This window comes from Empidonax traillii, unplaced genomic scaffold, assembly GCF_003031625.1.
Source record: "Empidonax traillii isolate 1590-97213 ecotype Southwest subspecies unplaced genomic scaffold, ASM303162v1 scaffold1793:size60524, whole genome shotgun sequence".
Lineage (NCBI taxonomy): Eukaryota > Metazoa > Chordata > Aves > Passeriformes > Tyrannidae > Empidonax > Empidonax traillii.
Window position 1 is genome coordinate 751 of NW_020956986.1, and position 24,482 is coordinate 25,232.

The 24,482-nt window shown below is 44.7% G+C and overlaps 2 protein-coding genes across 5 annotated transcripts in view; one reads left to right on the forward strand and one right to left on the reverse strand.

Moving 5' to 3' along the window:
- The first annotated feature begins 924 nt into the window (after positions 1 to 924).
- Positions 925 to 1,659, forward strand: MRPS16 (mitochondrial ribosomal protein S16). The gene is made up of 3 exons (XM_027908688.1): positions 925 to 984; positions 1,094 to 1,354; positions 1,440 to 1,659. The coding sequence occupies exons 1-3, from the start codon at positions 972 to 974 to the stop codon at positions 1,562 to 1,564; spliced, it is 399 nt and encodes a 132-aa protein (XP_027764489.1). The 5' UTR covers positions 925 to 971; the 3' UTR covers positions 1,565 to 1,659.
- Positions 1,660 to 2,523: 864 nt separating this feature from the next.
- The window catches only part of SLC45A1 (solute carrier family 45 member 1), a 31,667-nt gene continuing 9,708 nt past the window's right edge, over positions 2,524 to 24,482 (reverse strand). The window contains exons 3-12 of one of the 4 annotated variants that reach the window (XM_027908685.1): positions 22,318 to 22,440; positions 15,208 to 15,289; positions 13,023 to 13,435; positions 11,967 to 12,059; positions 11,311 to 11,535; positions 9,631 to 10,364; positions 8,306 to 8,459; positions 7,057 to 7,233; positions 6,159 to 6,364; positions 2,524 to 6,086 (exon numbers count right to left, since the gene is read on the reverse strand). In XM_027908685.1, coding sequence (XP_027764486.1) covers positions 5,805 to 6,086; positions 6,159 to 6,364; positions 7,057 to 7,233; positions 8,306 to 8,459; positions 9,631 to 10,364; positions 11,311 to 11,535; positions 11,967 to 12,059; positions 13,023 to 13,422 — 2,271 coding nt within the window. In that variant the 5' untranslated portion in view covers positions 13,423 to 13,435; positions 15,208 to 15,289; positions 22,318 to 22,440 and the 3' untranslated portion in view covers positions 2,524 to 5,804. Of the gene's footprint in view, positions 6,087 to 6,158; positions 6,365 to 7,056; positions 7,234 to 8,305; positions 8,460 to 9,630; positions 10,365 to 11,310; positions 11,536 to 11,966; positions 12,060 to 13,022; positions 13,436 to 14,095; positions 14,151 to 15,207; positions 15,290 to 16,315; positions 16,469 to 22,317; positions 22,441 to 24,482 lie in introns of those variants that run through there. The other 3 variants (XM_027908684.1, XM_027908686.1, XM_027908687.1) reach the window with 3 other exon arrangements.

Below are 24,482 nucleotides of genomic sequence, written 5' to 3' on the forward strand. Positions count from 1 at the left end.
CAACTGAGGCCCTTCCAGGCCTTGCCAAGTGGCAGCCAAGGAATCCAACCCAAGAACCTGCCAGGGAGCAGCGTCTGTGCCACAGCAACAGCATTCCAGGCCTGTCACTGCCGACCCTCCGCTTCTCCCAGCAGCTCCAGTGGCACCACAACTTGTCCTGAAGGAAGAAAGGCTCCTTTTGGGAGCACCATGAGCCATCTATACTGTAGCACTGGAATTCCATCTCCTGGATGGAGAAGCTCGGAGAAGAAGGGAAGAAAGCCAGGACCTTACAGGTCAATTAGGGACATCCAACAGCAGCTCCAATAAAGGTACTGAGTCAACACCTCACCAAAGACACAGGACAACAAGGGCCAACACCTTGACAATCACTTCAGTTTTCAATTTATAAAGCCAAACTAAAGCAAAGCTTTTCAGACACTTGGGAAGAGTCCATCCATCCCATTGCAACCAGTTTGTGGGACTCATTTCCAGCCTCCTGAGGGTCAGTTCCCACCTCACTCGTGGCTGCACTAGAGGTGGTTCTAAACACACACAGAAGGAGCTAAAAAAGCCTAAAAATGCCCTTAACGCTCCTCCAAACAAAAAAAAACCCTTTACACTAAAAATAAAAAAAAAAATCTGAAAAAAAAAACTAAAAAATAACCCTAACCCTAAACCAAATAAAAATAAACCTAACCCTAAAAATAACCCGGAAAAAAAGCCTAAAAATAACCCTAACCCTAAACCCAAATCAGAACCCTAACCCTAACAAGAAATAAGGGAGAAAGAATAAGAAATAAGGTGGAAAGAACAAGAAGATAGAAAGCAGAAGTTGGTGTTGGTGATGGTGCGCCTCTCTCGGCACTACACAGAGAGCAAGAGCTTGCGATGCGGGCACCTTCCTTCTGGGAGGTGTCCCCGTCCGTATGGAATTTTGGCCGTCGGCCCCTATTGCATCATCACTCCGCGCCGAATAGTGGGCGGGCGTCATGGTGCATCTCGGTGAGTCCCGAGGCCGTGAGCGGCCCCTGCGCGGCCCGTGGCAGGCAGTCCTGTGCGGCCCGTGGCAGGCAGTCCTGTGCGGCCCGTGACCACCTTGCTTTCTTCACAGGGAGCCGCCTCCTGAAAGGCTACCGCGGCGGGCACGTCGTGATCCGTTTCGCCCTCGGAGGCTGCGCCAACCGTCCTTTTTTCCGCATCGTGGCAGCGCACAGCAAGCGCGCCCGCGACGGGAAGTACCTGGAGCAGCTCGGCTGCCTCGACCCACTGCCCAACGTCCACGGCGAGAGGGTGGCGGGGCTCAACCTGGAGCGGCTGCGCTACTGGCTGGGCTGCGGCGCGCAGCTCTCCCGGCCCGCCGAGAAACTCCTGGGTAGGCCTGGGGCGGGCGTCTGGCGGCAGAGGGCCGGGGGGGTGGAGGGCCGGGAGCGGCCGCGTCTCACCGCCTCTGTTGGCAGGTCTGGCGGGGTTCCTGCCGCTCCATCCCATGACGGTGACCGGCGCCGAGAGGCTGCGCCAGAGACGACAGCGAGAACAGCAGGTGGGCATTGCTCCTGCCGACAGGACCGGCGCCGGGCCCTAAGAGACGTGCCGGCCGAGAGGCCCGGCCCTGGCCTGAGGAAGCATCCTGCCCTGTTAGTGTATCTGACCACATTAAAGTGTCATCTGCACTCTCTACACTGTGCATCTGCTGCTTTCTAGAGACTCCGCTCTGAATCAAAGTTTATTGTGGCCAAATTTGGTGCACAGAGATAAAAGAGGTTTTACTACTCTAATGCGCATAGAGAACCGTTCCAGGAGACGTATACAGCTTTTTCTAAAAGCATGCCATTGGCTCTAGCATCTCTCTCTCTGCAGCAATGGCATGGCTACTGCCAGTTTCCATTTGCCTGCTCCACTTGTCAAATGTTTTGACTCCTGGCTCTGATTTACTGTAACAGGACAGTTCAGGAGATGCCTGGCACAGAAAAATGCAAATGGAAGTGCAGCTGTATTTCTGTTTACTTTCTCCAGATATTCTGGGCCTCTCCGGAGAGAAAAACGGAAAGATTTCAGTCTCATTTTAAGGGAGATGGGGCATGCCTGAAGTTGAGCTATGAGTCTTACTCTTACATCACATATTTGACTCTCTTCCGAGAGTCAAAACCCCTGCCAAAGTCTCTCTCCTACCTTAGATGCACCTTCTGCTTCTTTGGGGTTTATTTTGGCACAACTCTAGCCTGTCCCAGCACTGCTGACCTACAACTTTTGCTGTTGTCTGGGGTGTTGCAGCCTGAAATTTGCCAACCTAAATGTAGGCCCGCTTTCACCAGCACCTTCCCCTCCACTGACCCTGCTACAGAAGCAGCAGTCTGGGGCAAAGGACTAGCCAATGGAAAGGTGCTGCAGCCATTTCTCTAGTGAACATCAACAAAAACCTTCCCTGCAGGAAAGAGGGGCTAAATGAATCATTATGTCTTTACAACCCCAGGTATGGAAAATGTTTATTTAGATAAATTAAACAGATGCTGGAGATCTCCCTTGGCATTTCAGTCCCAGTACTCATAGAATTCTCAATATGTTTATTGGACTTAATGCAATTCATTGGGTGTTATTACGGTAATGGTATCTAAAAGTTTCTCCTCTCTCCTAAGACTGTCTCCCTGTCTGAGGAAGGGAAAACAAATATTAAGAAAGCTACCTTTTACACAAATTCTTTTTTTAATAAAATAAAGTGTATCTCCTATAGAGTACAAGATGACTAACTACTCATTTCTAGAAAATAAATTGACTAGAAAACTCTTTTGAATAGTTCCCAATATAGCTTTTCTTTATATATATATACAATCATACAATTTTATTCTATTTGATTCTTGAGAAGACTCATTTTTTCCATTCAAAGATACAGCAGAAGTTCTGAAATCATTAGGTTGTCTTTTTTTGAGAGACACAGCAGAACTGCAGACACATGCTGAAATGCTTACAGCTAGCTTCATTACAGACATGAGACAACAACTGATAAGGTGTTTTCCCTGTCAGTCTCCCCATTTTCCCTTCTTCTGTACATCTGTTACAAATACCTTTATGAGCGTACACAAATAATTGCTGTAAAGCAGTCTTTAATGTTACGGACTTATTCAGAGTTAACCTTTAGGCATCACTGAAAAACAGCACAGCGTCATATCATTTTCCTGCCCAAACTTGTGCATCTCTTTTTCTAATTAGAAATTTTCAGATTTAGACAGAATATTTGAAGTGTTTGGATTCCAAAAGCTAGATACCACGTTGTAGCTCGCAGTTCAACAGGGATTGTATACAGCAATTTCTGTAAAATACAAAATGTATGACGAAGAGAATAAGTAAGTAATAACTTTTTAAAGTTATTTCTATGGATTTGGTGCAACTCTACTTGATGGTGACAGGCCCTGGGTTTTTTTCCAGACACCACTAGTATATTGCTCAAAGCCCCAAATTAACACAGAATGATGTTAACTTAAAAGTACTATGTATGTAACACTAATATATATGCAAAATAAAGTCCATATCCCATAAAATAGAAAATGTAATATATATTTTATCGGATAATGCATATAGGCATAGCAATAGTTTTATAACTATATAAACATCGTTCATAATATTTACAGATGGTAATGGAGACAAACATTATTATCAGATACATTGATTTCATCAATTCTGTGAACATTTTGAAGATTTTCACTTGTAACAAAGTGATCTGCTGCTCCAGCTACCTAGAAAAGGAAAGTGCTCACGATTCATTTAGTGCAATAAAGGCTACAAAACTTAAGAGGAAAAAAACATTTTAAGACCTGATACCACATTAGCTAGTGGGACCAAAAAAAGAAATAAAATAATTTTTGAGTTTAAATGTTTGAGAAGGGAGAGAAATTAAGATGACAAGGCAGACCAACAAGAAAAGAAAAATTTTTCAAAGTCAAGTCTTTACATTGTCAGAAATCAGAAGCACCAACAATTTCTCATGCTATTTTATTCCAGCTTTGTTCTGAACATTTTTGGAGACAGCTGTCCCATAATCAAGAAAATGGAACATCAGAGATATTCCTGCAGATATGACAGTACGTAAGCCTAAACGAAATTAAAGATGAATATACTCATCAATATGACAGTCCTTTACCTCTGAGCGCCTGACTTCGTAATCTTAATAGTATTCCTCCATTTAAGTCAATGCTGAGTAACATGAAAATTCTAAAAATATTCTAAAAAAAATAAATTTTTTAAAAAGGAGGAACAGATGATAAAAAAGGAGGGGTTCTTACAAGTTGTGTATTATGCTTTCAGCACAGAAGTATAGGAAACCACAACAGCTAAGGATTACACTAATTATTTCATCTTGGCATCGTAGATCAAGCATCAGAATAAGCTTAGGTGTACAATTAAGTACAACTCATTTAAAAGGAGTGACCCTCCCGTGACAACCCTTATTCAAGATCTAAAGACCAAATAAGCAAAAATAACCTTTACAGGGATGCCATGCACATGTAAACATCAAAGTGTCCATCATCCTTGGTAAACACTGGCTGCCTACCCAAATACGGAAGCAGACTGATAGGGATTTTAGAAATAGTTTTAATTTTATTTCTGACTTAAAATTAACTCCTGGCCTTAACTAGAACTTTTACAAGTTTACCACCTTCTAAAATCAGAGTAATTAAGAAATATCGCAGATAATGAAACCCAAAGCCCTTTTACTAGTTTTACTGAGATATGGAAGATGCAGTTCTAGCTGACAAGCACTTACTCACTGGTCCCCATGCAGATTTTAAAATGTCACAAGGTAAAACTATATAAACAAAGATGATGTGATGAAGGCTTTCATACAAATTATTTTTCTTAAATACTCAATTTAGCTCTGAGAGTAAGCTGCTACCCAAGAGAGGTTGATGGAAAAAGACCCTTCTTCCCACAGCTGAATTATGGACAACTGTCCATCCTCCTGCTAGGTCATCACAAACCCCTGTAGCCTTAATTGAAAGTCTAATGTGGAAGGAAATCTGCACATATTGGCAAACATTACCAAGGACCACAGCCAGGACCTAACGAGCAGGGTTTGGGAGCCAGGCCACGCCACTTTCAGCCCACAGTGGTTTCTCGTAGCACTTGGTGGGAGCTCTGTGCAACCAGAAGTCCAACCGTGGCACTTCACAGAGTACTTACACCACCTAAGCAGGACCAGTTGCTCTCAGCCTTTCCAAAGTTTTGGAAAGCACCCTCCAGAGCCCAGCCTACCACAGGCAGAGGCTGTAGGTTGGACCCACAGCTCCCAAAAGCCTCACAAGAATCACCACTTCCCTTGGCGATGGAGGATCGGGCTCTGCCTGGCCATGAGATGGCACCTTCTGCCCACCAGACTGGCAGATCACTGTTCCCACAGTGGCAGTACACGCAGCGCTGTGTGCAGCCCAGCCCAGCAGCTCTCTGCCACTCGAGAGACTGAGGCTGCCCTGCCCAGGTACCAGACTTCTAGGCCTCCTGCCTCATGCTTGGACAATACCACTGGTTCCCCTGGGAATGACAGCACCACGAGGCAGCTCGAGGGAATGGTCCCACCACTTCCTGCTGCTGTGGCCCCAGGGGCACAGACAGGCCTTTGCCACCTCAGGGGAAGGACCAGCAGTGCAGGCGCTGCTGACTCACCCCTCACCTTCCCACAGGCAGGGGAAAGCTCAGCAAAGCCAACGCAGACCTTTCTCACAATTTGCCATGCCCACTGCTGCCATCCCAGGGGTGCACAAACCTGTTATGCCACAATAGGAAGGCTGACAGTGATGCAATGAGGCAGCAGAGGCTGTGGCAGCTTCTCCCATTTATTCATTCTGCGCATGGGGCAAGAGTGGACGCTGCTCCTCGGCAGGTGGCAGCTCCTCGGTGGGCAGCAGCTCATAGGTGACGCAGAGGGAAGAGAAGAGACAGCCCAGGAAGGACACCAGGCTGGCGAAGTACATGGCACTGCTGGCACTGCCCACAGCCGCTGTCAGTGGCCCCATGGCCAGAGCCACGAGGATCTGTGCCAGGAAGTATTGGCAGCTCAGCAAGGAGATGTCAACGCCCATCCCGCGCCGCATGCCCTCTGCCTGCAAGCCTGCAAACTGCGGGGGACACAGACACAGTATAAGGGGGTGTCACAGGAATTTCTCTCCCCTCCCTGGCCCAGGGCTCACCTCACGGCTCTGGTAGTAGTCACAGAGCAGGGAGTAGGGCAACGTGCAGAGCGTAGCGAATAGAATGCCGTAGGTAGCGCACAGTGACAGCACCACATAGACATTTCTGGAGAGGGTGGCCAGGCCCGTGCCCAGCCCAAAGGCCAAATATGCCACAAAGTACAGCGTCCGTGTGCTGAACCGCTCCTCCAGCTTCTCCAGCATGGCTGCAAGAAAATGGAATGGCATTCTGGTTGAACTGCTTCCCTCCCCAGTGCCAGCCAGTCAGTGCATCTGAGGCCTTGTAGTCCAGCAGTTAGGCAGCCACATCTCAGTGGCAACCATTATGCCTCTGAGTAATCGGTGGCTTGCATGTGAGCACCAAGGGCCCCTTCCAAATCCCGTTGCTCTGATGCAGCCTTGCTGCCCTATGTCCATGGAGGGCATGGCAGAGCTGAAGCCTAGCGGTGCCGATGTCCCAGAGGGGTACATAGGAATTGGTGGGGGTGGGGAGGCAGACGAACGGCACACATGACTAAGTGCTGTGGTGGTACATGACACCTGAGCGCTCTGCTGGGGAAACACAGGCACTGAGTGCCTATGGCGGCTGCATATATTTCTGGATTCAATGTACACTGAAAATGCTGCTTGTGAAAGGAACTACATACTAAGAAAGATGTGTTTTTATTGGATTGCTGACCTCATCTACTGTCAATGCAGGCCAAGCTAACTAACGTAATATAGTTATGTTAGTTAAAACATAATACAGTTAACCATGAAAAAGAACACTCTGCTTCAGGACTTGTCCTGGTAGGCTATGTGCAACATAAACACTGAGCTACCTGTTACAGAAACACAACTTTTAAGGAAAGGGTATATCTTTTCTCACAGCAGCAGTTAAGATGGCTGTACCAAGTACCTGAATAGAAAGCAGCACTGAATGCATAGATGCACATTCCCCAGCAGCCCATGGTGACCCCAGCGTTGTACTTCTGATACTCATCTGAGTTGTGAGGTGCTTTTGGATTCCCTTGAAACACTACTTCTCCCATGAAGTCAGTATAGAAGAGTAACATTCCCTCAAACGAAAGCCATCCTGAAAGAAGTGAGAAATAACCTATCAGGATTTCAGAGTATCCTTTCCCCTTGTAAGCCTGTATGGATGTTATCAGCTATGTTACAAAACACACCCAGTAATACACACGGCCACATTTATCTGAGATCACTGTTCCCCTGCAGTGTTTGTTAAAGACATTCAGGATTTTAAAGACCAAGATTTACCATTTGAATTCCAAAGTGGAATGCTAGAGGCTGAATAAAGGCCACAACGTACTGGTTTAGCAAGACAGAAAAATAGATGATGGCAGCCTGTGCTGCCTTCAGGACAGGACACAACTTCAGCTGACAAGACACAACACTCAGTTTAACAGAGTGGTTTATCCCATAGTAATTTCAGGTTGCTGTTATTCTCCCATATAGAATTGGAAGGAGGGCCTCTTATGTCATGGCTGTAGCCTCCAGAGTGCCTCTGACAGAGTCAAAAAGTCTACTTAAAAATTGGCATCAAGGCCACGAATGCAGACAATCTCTTAATTCCTTTCATAGCCACTGAGTATTAACTACTTGGCACCTTCTGTCCAATTTTGTGTACACTGGATTGATTGCAAGCCCTTCCTAATCATCAGTCACACACTGGTTTAAGAGTAAAGGTAACTACTGGCTATAGGCACTTCTGCAGTGCCACCTCCTCGTGGCCTGTTCTGGGACTCAGAAACATGTGCTGTCAAACGGAGGAAAGCAAACGCTAGTCTCAGGTGTAAGCAGGGAAATGCAACTAATCTTGGCTTTCTGTTTGGTGTAAACAATCTACTTAACAGATGCACTGATTTAGGCCACTGTTATTCCCTTTCTAGGAACACAGGCTTTACTGTTTTGTAGGGGTGTTTTGGTATTTTTCTGCCTTTCTCCTTTCTCGGTGTTCTAAGAAACTAAGGGGATCAGAAGGTAACAGTACTGGTAACTGCATATGGAACAAACTGTATATGGAACAAATCAAGCCCTCCCTAGTTAGCAGCCATTACAACAACAGGCAAAATACTGAACAAGATTCACCCGAGGTAGTGCAGAGCTACTTCCCTGTGAAGTTGAAGAGGGCACTTTCTGAATACCTAAGAAGTGGTTGATGCAGAGGTTACGAAGAGTCCCGGGCATCTGGCAGATGGTCGAACAAAGCAGTTTCACAGAAAGTGGTTGCTCAGAGGTCTCGTCTGATTCATTCAGCTCGCTTTCATACTTAACACCATTCAGCAAGATATTAGCAACCTGCACCATAAGAACTCCCAGGTCAACAAGCGCAGTAAGAAAAACCCAAACATCCCTTAAGCAAATGTATGCAGTATTGCACACCTATCTGATCATCTGAAAGATAAACTCTGCTGCTGGAGTATGATGACTCAGAGATTAAGTGTATTGGGCTAAACTGTAAGTTCAGCCTCGGAACACGTGTTCAGTGGCAGCACTGCCCTGCAGCTTTCACTATACTTGAAACAGTACTCTTCACTTCACTAGGATACTTGGCAACTACATCCAGATTGTAGTATAAGGAATGGATAAATTCTACTGCATTTTATAGGAGCTGTACCCACATTTAGGTGAATTTGGATCCTGAAGTTATAGAGACACTGAGGAAGAAGAAGCTGGTTTTAATTGAAACACATTCTCATTGCTTGCTAACCTTGATGCTCAACCTCTACATGCACAGTAAGTAAAATCCTGGCCCTAACAAAGTCTGATCTCACGGATCAGGTCAAAGTACAGCAAAAGCAACAACCAACCAACCAAACAAGAAAACAGCATCGCCCCCCGAAAACCCCAAGCAAATCCCAAAACCAATCCAAAAAATACAGAGGACAGTTTACCTCACCCCAGATCCTAAAAAATGATACATCATACAAAGGTCTCAGATATTCCAAGTTATCGCCAACCAGTGGAAGGAGAGGTGAAGTCTTATCCCTCAGTAAGGGAAACTTCACCCTTCACCTCCCTGATGGAACCAGATAACAACTGCCATAAGGAGAAGCTCATGGGAGAATCCTGTCCCTGGCCCTATCTTGCAGGTCTTTCTGTGGAAAGGGAAGATATAGGCTCCATAAAAATGTGTCCTTTTCTGCTCTCACGTGGTAGTTCCCTTGGTGGTAAAGCAGGGATCAAACATCCCAACCTAACTCTCACACATGACCTGGTAAGAGTGGGACATTCCCGTTTCTGCCATCTTAACAAAGGCAGCTGACAGACTGCCAGTCGTAATTCACATTCTACCCACTGTTTTACTGATAGAGTCATAGCAGGTGTGCTGTTTCCATAATGACTTATATGAACAAGCTGTTATGAGCAGTCTTTAATGAATAATTTGTGAACCACATGCTTAAAACTATATGAAGAGATTAATTATGCTCATGTTTACATGGTCGTATCACTGATTTCCTGCTCTTACCTGTTGGCTGAAGGTTACATTTCTTCTTCTGTTACTCTCTGGGCAGTGTCCTGTTACGGTATCTGGAATGGTCAAGGTCTGAGGTCTTTTCAAGATCCCTGACGACCGTGGCTTTATTGCATCCAGTGAGCCCACTCTTAGTGAGTCGCTGTCAGGCGTTATGCTGCTCTCCCCTTGCTCCAAAACTCCATATTCTCCTTGGTAACAGCCATCAGCCACCTGAGGAAAGCTAACACTGACAGGCTGCCTGGCCAAACTAGCTGGAAGTGCTACATAACTACTGTGCCCGCCTGTGAAACAGTCTATAAGCACACTGTCAATGTTTGAAGTCCCAAATGATGATGCAAACTCATTTATTCCCGTCAAAGAACTGTCTCTGCTGACAAAACTCCCGTATTTTGGCGTGAGTGGGCTGATGGGGGAAACGGGACTTGAAAAACTTGCATGTAAGTGAGCTGAATTATGAGAAGCAAAGTTTTCATTTACACCTCCCTCAAAGAAGAAAGGTGGAGAAGGAGGGAGAGGAAGACTTGGACTCTTCATCACCTTTTTCTTCCGGCTAAAGGACCTTAAGGGTCTTTCTGGAATGCTAATTAGAGTCAGCACAGTAGCAATAGTCAGTATAACTGAGGTGAAGAGATAGATGACGCGAAGTTGCCCTCCTACAGCTTTTCCAAAACTGGTTTTATCCCAGTGTATTCCTCCAACAACATAACCAAAGCCACCTCCAAGACCTGGTGGAAAAACAGAGCCAAGATTATCTTCCCTATGCAATCCCACAAGTCAATAGCAGCGTGGCATCATCTGTCTAACGGTTCATGAGTAGAATCCAACATGTTATTTCTGTTTTACCATTCAATCTCTTTTCTCTTCAAATGCAGTAGTAAAGATAGTTACCTGTGCCACAGGGACAGTCTGGAGTACCAACACGGTACAAAAAGAGAGAGAAAGTGCTGTAAAAGTGACGATACAAATAACTAAAAACAATACTTCTTTCTTTGCCAAGAACAAAACACCTTACCTTCAGCTATTTCAGTCCGTAAACAGAAGTGTCCACCAGCCTTATGACAAGGCTCTGCAATCATTCAGCTAAGACTGTTTTCCTGAAAGTGAAAATCCATTTTCCTCACTCAGTTAGAGGAACGCAGATCTAACTGCATCCAAGACAGACTGAATCACTTCAGAAGCGAAGCAAGCTCATTAGTCAGCAATGTGTTGACAGCGTACAAAACTGCCACTGCATCACTACTGATGAACATGGGAGTTGTGAGAGCACCAGGTACGTCTCTCACTCCATTCACATGGTGAGAGCCTTACAACACTATCCTTTCTTACTTATGAACACATTCAAGAGTGTGAAATAGTTTCCTAGAACAGGGCAGTACAACAACCGAAGATGACAGCAGTGAGGGATCACAGCACCCAGTACATACTTTCCCCTCCAATAGAGCAATTAAAGGACACATATTCCACGTCTGTAGGAAGCTAAACCTCCTCCCTCAACGGATAATTTTGTTTTCATAGGAGTTATAAATTATGTGAGGGACCTTCAGATGAACAAACCAGTCTTGTTTGACTCGTTTGACTCAGGAAAAGACCAGTGATTTAGACTCTGCTTTCTCACAGCAGGGTTTGTTTACTTAGGGTTAACATCACCCAGGCAGCACCAAGGAAGCATACCTGCTAACAAAGCGTGGATGTTGAGGCCCCTGTCTTGATCCACTGGGCTGCACACATCCATCATGTAGGCATGACTGGGATTGTCTGCTGAATCTGCACTGAAGTCCATGAGGACAACACCACAGACCGTAAGAATGATCCCCCATTTGTGGTTATTCTCAGTGTCAGATAAGGCACTCCCTATATCTTTGCCATTCAGCATAAGTGAGAGGCCAAGCAATGCTCCTGGGAATAAAACCAAATCAAAATCAGTCACTGTTTGTATGCAAAAGAAGCCTGCAGAGCTCCAGGCTTCAAAGGCATTATATTACCTGCACAGCTTTGTGGCAAGCACTAATTGCTCTTGTTCAGATGAACACAGCCCGGGAAATGAGCATGGCTTATAGGATACACACTGTTTGAGCTTAACAAATGTCTCGAGTTTGTTTTGGCCAAAAAAACCCACATTCTTGAGCCTCAGAAACATCACCCCTTCAGACTCTGTGAAGCTTTTATGTATAGATCTCCAGTTGTGAAAGCATAACCTCGGTGTCACTTATCACCTTCTTCAGACCCACAATGACCCACACTTCAGGGGCTAGTGCCACAGTGGATGTAACAGAAGAGAGACGCATAATGTTTACAACTGTTATGCCCATAGTTTCTCAAAGACACACCTACTGCTAAGACCAGAATGAAAGGTCTTCTTCTCCCATATCTTGATGTGCATCTGTCACTCCAGGCTCCCAGCAAAGGCTGTAGCAAAAATCCTAGAAAAAAGGAATCACCAATAAATAGGATTTTTCTAAAAGCCTGTTTCAGAGAGGCCTTAAAAGGCAGTTAAAGGCAGGACACCGTAGCACAGTGATATCCTCGGTCAGCACCAGTCATCTAGGGTCACATACAGCATCCTGCCTGGCATTTCCCAGGAAAGGGACTGAATAACATAATTTGCTGCTGCTCACTGACATGGCAGTTCACTCTGCATCAATAATAACGAGCTTGACACTTGGTGAAGAGTCAGAGTACAACAGTTATACATTCTCAAGCACTCTGTTCCTCACAAGCTATTTCATTTATCCCACATCAGAGATGGGAGATCCCCTGCAGGATTAGCTTGGAAGACAGCACGCAAATTTGTGAGTAGGAAAGGTGAACATATTAATCTGAGCCAGCCTGTTAGTAGGGGCCTATTTCTTCTTATGAAGTATATCACGAGTACAAAAGCAGTAATGGATACACTCCCAGCCCTGCCTCCATGCTAAGGCACATAATCCAATGCCTGTAACAGCAGTGGTCGATGGTCTTTCACCACTGGAACACCTTATTTGTTTCAGGAAGTTAAACAGAACAAGGCAATCCAACTCTGCTTTTTTTTCACGCAGTCATGGGAGCTGTCTCTGTACGCTTTTTTTCATAGGGACATAAATGGATACACTGATCCTCTTTTGCTATTTTTTAAATATGGGAACAGAGCAACCAAAGCTTACCCTCACAAAAGGTTTAGGAGGTTGAGAAGCTATTAAAAAAAACCAGTTCTTTTGAGCGCACTTGGCCTATTTCATGCAAGACACAGCAAGAATTACTCTCCAATTTGTTTGCCTAAAATTACGGCTAGTGCTTCTTAACCTCAACGGAATATACTCATGAACAGCTGAGGTAGAGAAAACAAAAAAATAACCCCCATGCAGTGGAAAAAATAAGAGGGAAGAAATAGTGTAAAGCAAAGTTACCTAATATAGGGCTGATGAACCACACCATTCCATACAGTTGGTCTGGAAGCCCCATTTGAAGCAGCACAGGGGTAACATAGGCTGTTTCCATGGCATAACTGAATTCAAGCCCAAAGAGAATGCACCCATTGAACAGGAGTTCCAAGAAAGACCTCTGAGGCTGGAGATCCCCAAAGTCAATCAAATCAACAGGACATGGAGTATTTGGTGGTGGTGGTGGTGAAGGGCGGATATGTTTTTTTCTTTTTGGATGTCTCTTGAAGTTGTTGGCCCGATGACTTATGTGCCGTGTGGCCAATCCAGAAAAGCCTGGAACTGGTGACCTCCACACTTCCTGAGAAGCCATGCTTGTCAAGAGTGCAGCATCACTGACAGGGCTTGTTGCAGATGGTGGAATCATCACGGGTAAGGGTCTGGAAGACAAGTAGCTCAGAACACAATGGTTGAGTAAGAAAAGCTTGCTTAATTTCTTTTACTGAAGTTCAAGTCGTTTATCAACGCTTCACATATGGAGTATGGCCTTCATATTATTTACAACCTTTTCTTTCCATCTCTCAACACAAGGTGTTTTACGGGCACATCTCCCCCATCTTTGCACAAATGAGACACCAGAGATGCTATCTTGGTTACCTAGGCATTGCCAACCATCACCGTAGATTGAAATACTTGTAACAATTAAGAGTTAGACATGTCACACTTCCCAGAAGTTTCCATAACAGCAGTGGGTTTTTCTTTATCTAGAATTCACTTGAGTTAAATTCATTCAAGCTAAAAAGACACATTTCAACCTCAGTCTAAGTTTACAATAAAGCAAAGCTGTGGCTTGGCAGCAGATCCAGACCCCTGCTGCCATGTGAAATCACTTTGGTATAAAACCCTTTCAGTACTGATCCTACCATTCCTGCTGCCTATGCTGAGGTCAAAGCTTAATGCAAAACTTTTTTGCAATGCCCAATTTCAGTTTTCTTCCTATTTACATTTCTGAATTCAGCAGAGATATCTCTGTTGCAAGGACGGGGTCTGATCCTTAGGAACTGAATTTTCAAACTAATTCATGAGAAGAAAATACATACCCCACAAGCCACTCTCAGCACTGCTACTCCTCTTTCAGTGATTAATGGCATGCTGGACAGACTCCTTGGATCTCATTAGAGTCACTCCTATAGCCAAAGTGTGCACAGTGTGGTGGGTAAAACACCCAAATGGTTTCCAAAATAGCATCAGATAGATGCCAACAGACCAACTGCCTAAACAAAATCACATGAGATTTCTTGCCTCTTTTTGCCAGAAATGGAAACAATTTATGACCTTTTCTTTATGCTTCCTTGCTCACAGATCAAAGGTTCCTGCTGCAAAAGAATGGCTCCATATCGCCCCATACTTCTTCAGAAAAATCCTCACAGCTGCACTCTAGCAAGCAAAACAAGTTTCTTATTTTTTTGACTGCAGTTCCCCAGGAGAAAAAACTCCCAGCTGTTCTACTACTTTGTACTGTACAGAACTCCCACAAATCTCACATTTTCTGCTTCTTCCTCTGGCACATTTCACACACTGGTCTTTCTTCCTGTAGCCCTCAGTCTAGATAAAGCCACTCTTTGTTGCATATCCCCAACTATTCTCAAAAGCACAATTCAGTAAGCCCATGTTTAACATCACACTGATGCAATAGTTGTTAAGTGTGGTGGATGATGTCCTACACAGACCAATCCCGAGCTCCACGCAGGCATCCAGAGAAACACTGCACAACACAAAACACTGCACAATTCAAAACTAAATGCCAAGCAACTCACAGAAGACTGCAGTTGGGGTAACTTGAGTGCACTTGGGGCCTGAGGAGAAGAAGGAAGGATGAGAGTGAGAAGGTATCTACTGAAATACTGGTAACATTGTATCAAGGGTTTCCTCAAGACTGCTCCTCTTCAGACCAAGATGCACATCACAGAAGAGAGAAGAACAGGCAGTTCATAATTGCAGCTACACACCTTGACAACCCCCATCTCACACAGCACTAACAGCAAGCTGCATCTTGTTGGGAAAGCTCATTAACCACAAAGTCCCCTCTACAGACAAACCGAAAAAGTGTATGGAGACTTCATTAAGATGTCTGCACCAGCATTCCCCTTGACACTGTTTCTGCAACTTACTGTAAACTTCTAATGACCAATGTCTCTCACAGAGTACTTACTTTCCAGGAGTACCTTTATCAGCCTTCAGGACAAAGTAACTTCGTCACGGTGAGAATTTGTTAAAAATTAGGAGAGAGGCACCTAAAAGAATGCATAACAAAAATCCAATCAGATTCATGACAGTTGCTCTAACAACCCTTTCAGAGAGACATGACAACGCAGCTGTGCTAGCAGCTCCCTTCACCACTATTATACCTTACCATTTGCATATAGGTATTATCTCCTCATCTGTTAGTTTCAGTTCATACTAGAGCCTCCTTTATCTTCCTGCTCTGTCCTGTGTATTGCGAAGAGATTGTATTGCAAGTCGAAAGTGGCAACATTTTAGTGACAGAAGAAAAGAACTCCTAAACATGGCTCAAAAATGCACACGGTGATCTGTAACTACTTGGAATGAAAGGCTATAACTGACAGCATGTCACCAGTCCAGCAGAAAGTCAGTGCAAAACTAGGAACTGAGCCTGTATTCCTCATCACCCATTTTTTCCTCAACTTACAAACCGCACACAGGAAGACAATTCCTGTCCTCAGGCAAATCTACCCGGTGATCACAACAGTGTCAAAGCAGGAAAACTCTCCTTTAGTGTGGCTGTTAGCCTTCACTGTCAATAGTTATTTGTGATTTGACAGTCGATGTTTGCTATACCAACTTTTGTGCATCACACTCTGCCAGGTGATGCTGGCTCTGCTGCCGGCTCTCTGCGCAAACGTGTACGCACAGGCAGCGTGCTTGGCAGGCAGGGACTCCTCCTGAGCACCGCTACGCCTAAAATAATGCTTGCGTTTTGTGTTTGTTTGTTTGTTTGTTTTTTTTAGCAGAATCTCGTTCCCATTTTTCTGCGTCGGGTAACGAGGGCTCCAAAAACATCACAGTCATCACCGTCGCGGGGAAAGGTCGGCCCTGACCCCGAGCCCGCGCGAGGGCCGCCGCTTCCCCAGCCTTTGTGTCAGCCGAGAATGAGCCGTGCTGCGCAACTGCCGCAGGGCGGGGCCGCCGGCCCCTCACAGCCCCAGGCCTTTCGTTCGCCCCAAGCCGCCTGCGAGCGGAGACCCTTGCGCCCACCGGCACCAGCACTCGCCGCTCCCCGCCCCGCCCAGCAGCCTCACCTTCGACGGCATCCGGCGCTCGGCCCGGCCCGCACTGCGCCGCGGGCCCGACCTGCTGACGCCGTCCCGCCCCCGCGCCGGTGCCCCGCGATTCGCCGGCGGGAGAGGCGGGAGGGGCCGGGCCGGCTCTGCCCCTGCGCGCGGCTCCCCCTCCCGTCCCGTCCCCGAGCCCGGGCTTGTTACAGCCCACGGCCCCTCCCGAAGGAGCCTTCGCGGCCAAGGCAGCGCTCAGGAAGCGCCAGGGTAGAGAAGTCGACTCCTCTTCACGTCAAATCATCCACTGCCGCACTGCCTGCACCGTTTTCTGTAGCGATGCTGCCCCAGACAGGTGCGTGCTGACGGACCCTCATCTCCACCGACTTACCCCACAGTGCCACTGTAATCACTGCCGAAGTGGATCGTGATAGCAAGACTTTTAGCTGAGGCAGAGATATTTTTCGATAGGCCTGTAGAGCAGATGCCATAGATGATGCTGCACTTTTCTCTCTTCTGTTTAACAGTCTTCCCCTTCCTAGGGTAAGGGAATTCAGCAATTTTGTTTTATAGGGCCATATTTCCTGCTCATGTTTCAGATTTCCTCATCCTTTGCAAAGATGTCATTATGTAGTGCAGTCTGCTCTATTTTTAAAATACTGCCAATTTGGAGCCTTGGTCATTAAGCATTCTTAACTGCTAGAATATATTAGTATTAGTATGTATTAGTATTTATATATCATAGAATTTATTGTAGCTGAAAGATGGCATTTTTGCTGCCTGCCAAAACAATCAGACAAGTGGGGCAAGAGACAGCAGTTGCTGGGAGGAGCCATTACCATCAGCAGTACTTGTAGTAACACCAGCTACTGCTCACCCCCAGCTTCTGATGCTCAGGGACAGCTGAGTGGGCTGAGACTATGGCCGTCACACCACCCACAATTGTTAACTGCCTTCTTTGATAAAGACCCAGAATCAGCCATTCAGTGACCACAAGCAACCACACAGCGCAACAGCCCTTGCTCCCGCCAGCCTCAGTCCGACCACCACCTCGAGTCAGAAAGCTCTGCAAACACTGGGAAGATGAACACAGCACTTGAGAGTTCCATTCCTTGACATTAAGGATGACTTTTTGTCATGCCCACCTGGTCATGGAGAGTGGGTTATATTATTAATGCTGGCAGGCAGTCATGGCCATTTTATACAATGATTTTTCCTCGTAAACATATTTGAGACATTAAACTCACGTTTATTCCATGGTCAGTTAGATAAAATTGTCTGCTCAAAGCTTACAAATATTACCTCTTCCACCATTTAGCACAGTTTGTCCACTGGGGAACAGTGGGACAAGTAACTGTTGTCCTTCCCAGGGTAACGACAAAGGAGAGAACGAAAGGAGTTCCTACTATGCATTCATTTATTAGCATCCTTTGGGCTTTAGACAAAATAGAAACCACGAATCTCCTCTCCTCTGTGAGTTTGCACATAAATTGCTGTTGAAATGTAAACTTATTTATTTTGTACTAATTAAACCCAACAGTGTTCAAAAGAGGAGGTTTTGATGATGAATACCTACTGCTATGAATCTGTGCTGTTCCCTCCTACCTTCTCTGGGTGCAAGATCTTTTGCATTCACTAAACACTTTTGTTAAGTCTCTCCACAAAGCAGCTTCTGACAGCGTATTCATTTCTGCTCATTTACAGCTTGATGTTAGGCTCACTATTTCATTTGCCAGCAGGCCTCATTATTTGCCCTGCTCAGATCAGACCATTCCTCCGTTTCTTGGAAACCTCTCTTACTATCCTCATAATCCTTTTCTCTGAAGTAAACATTAGCCCCAGTCGAGTGAAATTCTGTGCAAGACACTTACAGAGAGCGTGTTGTTCTCCCTCTTGAAGAACAGGGTTTTGGCTGTGTGATGTTGGGTGTTTCTTTTCCTCGTTTTGTCTTAAAATTAATTAAAAACATCTTTCAGTTCAGTGGATCCACAGTGTCTTTCAGTGGATCCCCGATAACATTCAGTGATCCACCTGGAACTGGCAGCTTCTTTTCCAAACATGACTTGGTTTTTTGAGGGGGGAGATACAAAGTCTGTACCAAACAGTCTCATTGTGAGTTTTTTGGTGCTTGAGGGCTGCTGCTTCAGAACACCCAAAGGGCAAATGAGTGCTGGAGCAAAGATTAACCTACGCTCAATGACACAATGATGAGCTACCAAGTTTTTATGTCTGCAGAGGGAGGGACTGGCGCACACACTCTGCAAGTTCTCCTCCATTTCCTATAGAACAGCACACTCTTATACAAGCGAAGTCATCAAGGAAAGACTAGGCCAGTAGAGATCACACCTGACCCCTCTTCCTTCAGAAACTCTGCTTTCCACAACATTTATGATATCAGTTGAAGAAGAATTTATATTTCTGTAAATTCCCAGTCATGCCAGTAAGGCCTATGGTATTGAACACAGAGCAAATACAGTGTAAGACAGAAAAAAAGAAGTAAGTTCAAACTAGGTGAGTTGCATTTTAATGATGTGTTCTTAATGCTTATATGGTAAGATGAGCTTACCACATAAATTACACCACCCTAGAATCCCTTACAAGCTAACTGAGTAGGCGTAAAGAAGTTGATGGGCAGCTAATACAATGTAAGAACATAAAGAAATCTTATATATGCCAATCTGCACACCACCTCCATATCTGGCCCTCAGCATATTGTCATATGTCTTTATTAGCCCAGATAAATCAGTTCCTGAACTGAACTCCTACACTGGCTATATTAATGGATGAAATTAAATATTTAAAAGGGCACTTGAATTTTTACTTAGAAAAAGGATAAACACAACCAAAAACTCACACCAGAAGCATCATCAGAAATAAAACCCAGCATTTTGCTGCAGAATGAAAAGCAGTGCAAACAGTACTGATCCATTTGCATTAAAATTGAGTTGTTCATTCATTGAGAAAATAAATTCAACATAACAAACTATATTAGAAGATAAGAACATGAATTTTTAATATTCAGGAAAATTTCACTAATGTCACACTTCACCTAAACCATTCAAGTATGGCGCAGTGACAACTTTTCCTCCACTAGTTTGTACTGAAGTGACTCGTTTCAGTTCAGACGTGCTATTTCCATGATAGCAATATGTGTGCACTCAGTCATTTGCTGCCTGAGGCTTTGCACAGTGACTGCTCAATAAGCGTTTGCTTCTGCAAGACAAACTAGTGCTGCCCTCAAAATAATATGAGGGCATTTACCCAGCTCATGCTCTCACCATTCAACCACCCCTTCAGTGGCTGGTCTTCACCAATGAAAACCCAACACAGTTCAAAGAATTAGTCACTAGAGGGCACTTACAGAACTCAGAATATTGAAAATGTGCTTGGGATCAGAAGGCCACAGTCCTACAGTTCTAGGAGTCCAAATGATGAAATTTGCGTTTACTTCCAAACTCCTGCGACCAATATTTTAAGAAACAGAATCAAGGAAGTAATTATATTTCAGAAGATGATATCTATCATCTTTTGTTTTTTACCCATCACCTGAATGAAAGAAAGCTGAGGAAAATCTCTTCTCTGAGGCAACACACAGACTAGGCTACGTTGGCCATGCATTTCTGGACAAATGCTGACAAAAGTGTTAATTGCAGGCATGTAAGATATGTACCATGCAAGATATTGGTGCTAAGTGTCACTGTTGGGTGCAGCTTTGGGGAAAGAGGTACAGAAACACAAAACAGTGTGGCAAACTCACTGAAATAAAGTATTTCATTTCACTGCAATGCCTGAAATTGACTGTGCATTTCACAAGAGTCAAAGATGTGATTATGCCCCAAAGGTTTTATTCTGGATGTCACAAACAACAGAAAGGTGATAAATAGTATGTCAGGAAAGCAGGACCAAGGATCCTGGATGCAGGGTCTTCCAGTCACCCATAGCAGGCACAGGCTGCATATATTTTAGCTCTAAACTAAATTCTCATTTAAAGACAGAGCATAAATAGAGACTACTCTAATCCCTGCCATGTTACCTGAACAGCACAATTCCTTGCTGCTTGTATTAATTGTGAGCTGCAGCTTTAAGCCAGTTATGTCCTGTATTTAGTAAGGTTAAAATTTTCTTGGCTAGCAGCTGTCTTATTGCTGTGATTCAGTATACACTTCTGATCTTGTACTGGAGAAGGAAAGCAGAACTAATGTGATCAATGAGTTCTGGAAAACCTTGATTCACTGCATTTGTGAAGGCCAAGTGCCGGGCAGCACAAGGGAGGGCCAGGCCACTGCCGTACCCAGGGCTGACAGGAAGAGGTGGTCGGGTGAGGCACCACGCAAAGGGCAGGTCACAGCAGCTGGCTGCAGGCAGAGCATGGTGAACAGTGACCCTGACAGGTCTGTCACACACCATCGCCCTTGACAAAAGGATGCCCAAGCATTGCTGCGCTGGGCTGTTATTGGCCAGCTGCACTGGCAGGGGCTTGGGCTGGCTCAGTGCTCGGATAGAGATGGGGTACCCAGAGCTCACAAAAGCAAAGCAGCATGGCACTGGTACGTGATGGACACTCCAGGAAGACCAGAGGTGTGCCTGCATCTTGCTAAGCACTTGCTAAAACTGTGGTTTATAAATTGGCTCTGTACCTTGTCTAAATTGACTTTGGAAATACTGCCCCACTTCCCCATGTTTTCCACCGGGGAAATGAGAAACCACTGGGTCCCTGAGGCTAATTACTTTCTTCAAAACCCATCACGGCTCTATGTTTCTGGCTCAGCTCAGCATTCAATTTTCTGCTGAGATTGTATCTGTATTGCATTACAGGATGAGTTGCAATAGCACTTGATGTTAATTGCAGTGCACAGGCTGCTCCCTTCTCTCTGTCTCTCCTTTATACCAGTTATCAAGAAAAACCAGAAAGTCCACTTCTGCTGTTTTTAATTTAGCCTCCTCCATCCATACAGAGTGCCTGCCAGACAGGAGAGGCAGGGGCTGTCATCCTCTTTCTACCTGAAAATATCTAACAAGGTATAGACTGCTACATACCATCTCAAACAATTAGTTACTTTGTGGAGACGGACATGTTGGGATGCATTACAGCCACTGAGTGCAAACAAATAGAGACAGGTGCTGTAATATTCCTGGATGGCCCCAAAGCCAGACAGCCTTCCTTGCCTCTTGCATCCACTGAAGGCAGAGATAAGGGCAGATATGAAGAAACAGAAAAAGGACACCCCCAGGCTGCTCTCAAAGCTTGGCAGTCTCTTCTAGGGCCTCTGTCTGCCTAAAACATCAAATCAACCCTGAAAAGCACTGGAGTACAGACCACAGAAACAAGCAGGGGCAGTGTATTCTGACTTGGCATGTATATAGCTCAGCAAATTCTCCTGTGGGAACTAAATTTGAGAACATTTGCTGGGTGGTGAGTACAAAATTTCCTGAAGCATGGTCGTATCAAGGGATAACAGGCTTCGGCATCTTATTTTGTTTGCCTCCTAAATGTCCATCTCTGACAGTGGCATTCCAGCACTCACCATGTATCAGATAAATGTTTGTTTCTGACAAGTCACTTGCTAGTCTGTCATTTCCCACTCCCAACAGGATTCTGTCACCTTCAAGTGTTAACCAGCATTGGTAGTTACCATTCGCTTGGCATCGTATGTGCACAGAGGAATGATAGGGACTTGTATCACGCGCCACACTTTCAATGCATTGTGTGAATAGTATTTGAAGAAAACTGATGAATTGGTCTACTGGAAAGCAATGCCTTTGGGACTAATATTGAGGGCTTTGGAGATCTTTCAGTGAGATCCTCTAAGCCCAGCCTCCTACTAAAACAACAGGAAGGCAGCTATACTAGAGCAGATAGCAGGGCTGTTTCCATCAGGGGGTATTAGTGGACACTTGGTTGCTGCTGTTCATAAGCCTGCTTTTTACTTCTACTGGTCTAAATAGCCTGTTCATCTTGGCATTCCATTTGCTGCGTGTTTTCAGGTGAGTCAAAGTGCTTAAGCATCTCCTCTCTTCTGATTTCTTACCTTTTAGTAAAAGGCTCCTTCTTCCCTGTTTGGCAGATCATCGTTTTCTACTCTTTCCCCATCCATCCAACTTGGATCATGATGTTTCCAACCTGGTTTTGCTCTGAGATTTGCCTGCATTGTCTTAGGAGAGAGGATAAAGGGGGGGGGGGGAAGAAAGAAAGAAAAAAAGGAGAGGAACAGAACATTCTGTTAAATAAACATTTGCTAATGCTCTTGAGCAAGAGAAATGGAACGGGTAGCAAGGAGTCACCCAGATTAACTATCTGCTACAGCAAATACACAAAGGTATGCAAATATTCCCTGTGTACTGTCTGGGTGGCATTTCTGCATTGAGCCTGATACACTGATCTATTAATTGATCCCTCCAACAAGAGCCATGACCTTTGTATACAAAATTGGAGGTCAGACCTCAAAGTAAGCCAATTAACCTGCTGTCTGATAGAATAAAAACAGGCTTGCTATTAGTTTGACTTCTCTTGTGTTTTTTTTTTTCCCTCTCCCAGGAGGAATAAGTGATTTCTGCAAGTATCTAGTTACTCAGTTTCTCAGTAATATTATCATCTCTTTGGGTAAAGGACTAGCAGAGCTTGCTGGCAATCCATGGGTTTGATTCTATATAAAAGTTTAATGCAACTTCTAGGCTAGTTTTATGTCTAAAGATTAAACATGTAGAAATCAGTAAATGGGAAATTGGTTCTTCTCTTCTGAGGCTGAGCCACACAGAGGGATTCTCCAGAAAGGGGTCTGATCTCAGCCACAGAATACCTTGACCAGCAGGGAATATTTTTCCTTCTAGGTCTGGAACAGATGACAGTGACACTGGAGCCCGAGTCTAGCTCTGGGGTCCACAACTGAAAGATAGAATTGAAAGAATCAGGGTGGAGAATTGTGGAAATGGTTTAAGAGTTGGAAAATATTTTGCAGTAATCTAATTAAAGAATTCTATCTGTTGAATTCCTGAAGAAGACACAGAGCAAGGACTTCTAAAGCAGCTGGTTCAACCAAGGGCTGAAAAGTAAAGCTAAACAAATTTAAATTCTGTATAAACCCACCAGCACTTGGACACTGTCTTGCTTTCCTCACTCCTTGGATCCAACTGGAAAGAAGGGGTTTTATTATGTGTTTGTTAGCTCAGCCACTGCTACAAACTCCTGACAGGAGATTTCCCAGAGAGAAGGAGTTGGGAAGGGACGTGCTATTAAATGGACTGTCCACAATCACAGCATATCCTCAGAAACCCCAATTGTCACCTTCTATGGTTAGTTGACAGAAGCCATGAACATCACGTCCAGTAAAGCACAAGTCTGAACACCTGCTGACCTCTTTGTTTTGCACAGAGTGTGCACCTATGTAGCAACACGCACATTACATAATAGTAACTCAAAAACTGAAAGGAATCTCATTGCTAAATCCATCCATGTGGATGAGATTTTTTTATTTCCATTACCTGATAATTTAATTGCTCAATTAACTCCACCTGAATACCTTGGCTGTGGAAGAGGAATGTTCTCTTGCAGGTCATGGTAAATCAGATGACAGGAGGCAAGTAAGCAATGCAAAGATAAATTATTCCTCTACACCAAACCAAGTGCATCATCCAGTTGTATTTTCTCTCCTGACCCGCTCCTTGCACTAGGTGTTTTAGGGACAGAATGGGTACCAGACAAATAAAAGACCATAAAACTCTGGTCAAAAGCCAGTATCATAGGAGGCCTTCCCTACACAGCTTAATCCCAAAACTTTCTTAGCCAATTCAAGCCTAGCTTGAACATTTCTTTTTGCATTTCTGAAGTTCCATAATATGCCTAATTTAGGTAACAGTGTAATCTCCTCTTTGATGAGGACTTTGAAACATCTGCTGCATCACTGAACATTGTATTACTGCTTTCCTTTAGCCAAGAAGCAAGTGGAAAGGAAGCCATTAAAGTGGCACTTACTGATCATTCTGGAGCAGAGGGGGACTGACCGGAGGCCTGTGAATGGAGCTCTTGTGCATCAACAGACCATAGCAGAGGGGTTTAGTTCCAAAGAAAATGAATGAATGGCCTGTAGGGAGGTACACCTTGATGGATATTTTAACTAATTTTTTAGGCTTAATGAGAAAGCAATTACTTCTGCTGCAGAAGCAGTGTACTCCAGGCACCCGGATTCCAAGAAATTAA

Bases quoted from the DNA above. Each gene is read 5' to 3' on its own strand.
- MRPS16 (XM_027908688.1), top strand. The intron at 1,355-1,439 runs GTAGGCCTGGGG...CTCTGTTGGCAG, and splicing joins GCCCGCCGAGAAACTCCTGG to GTCTGGCGGGGTTCCTGCCG.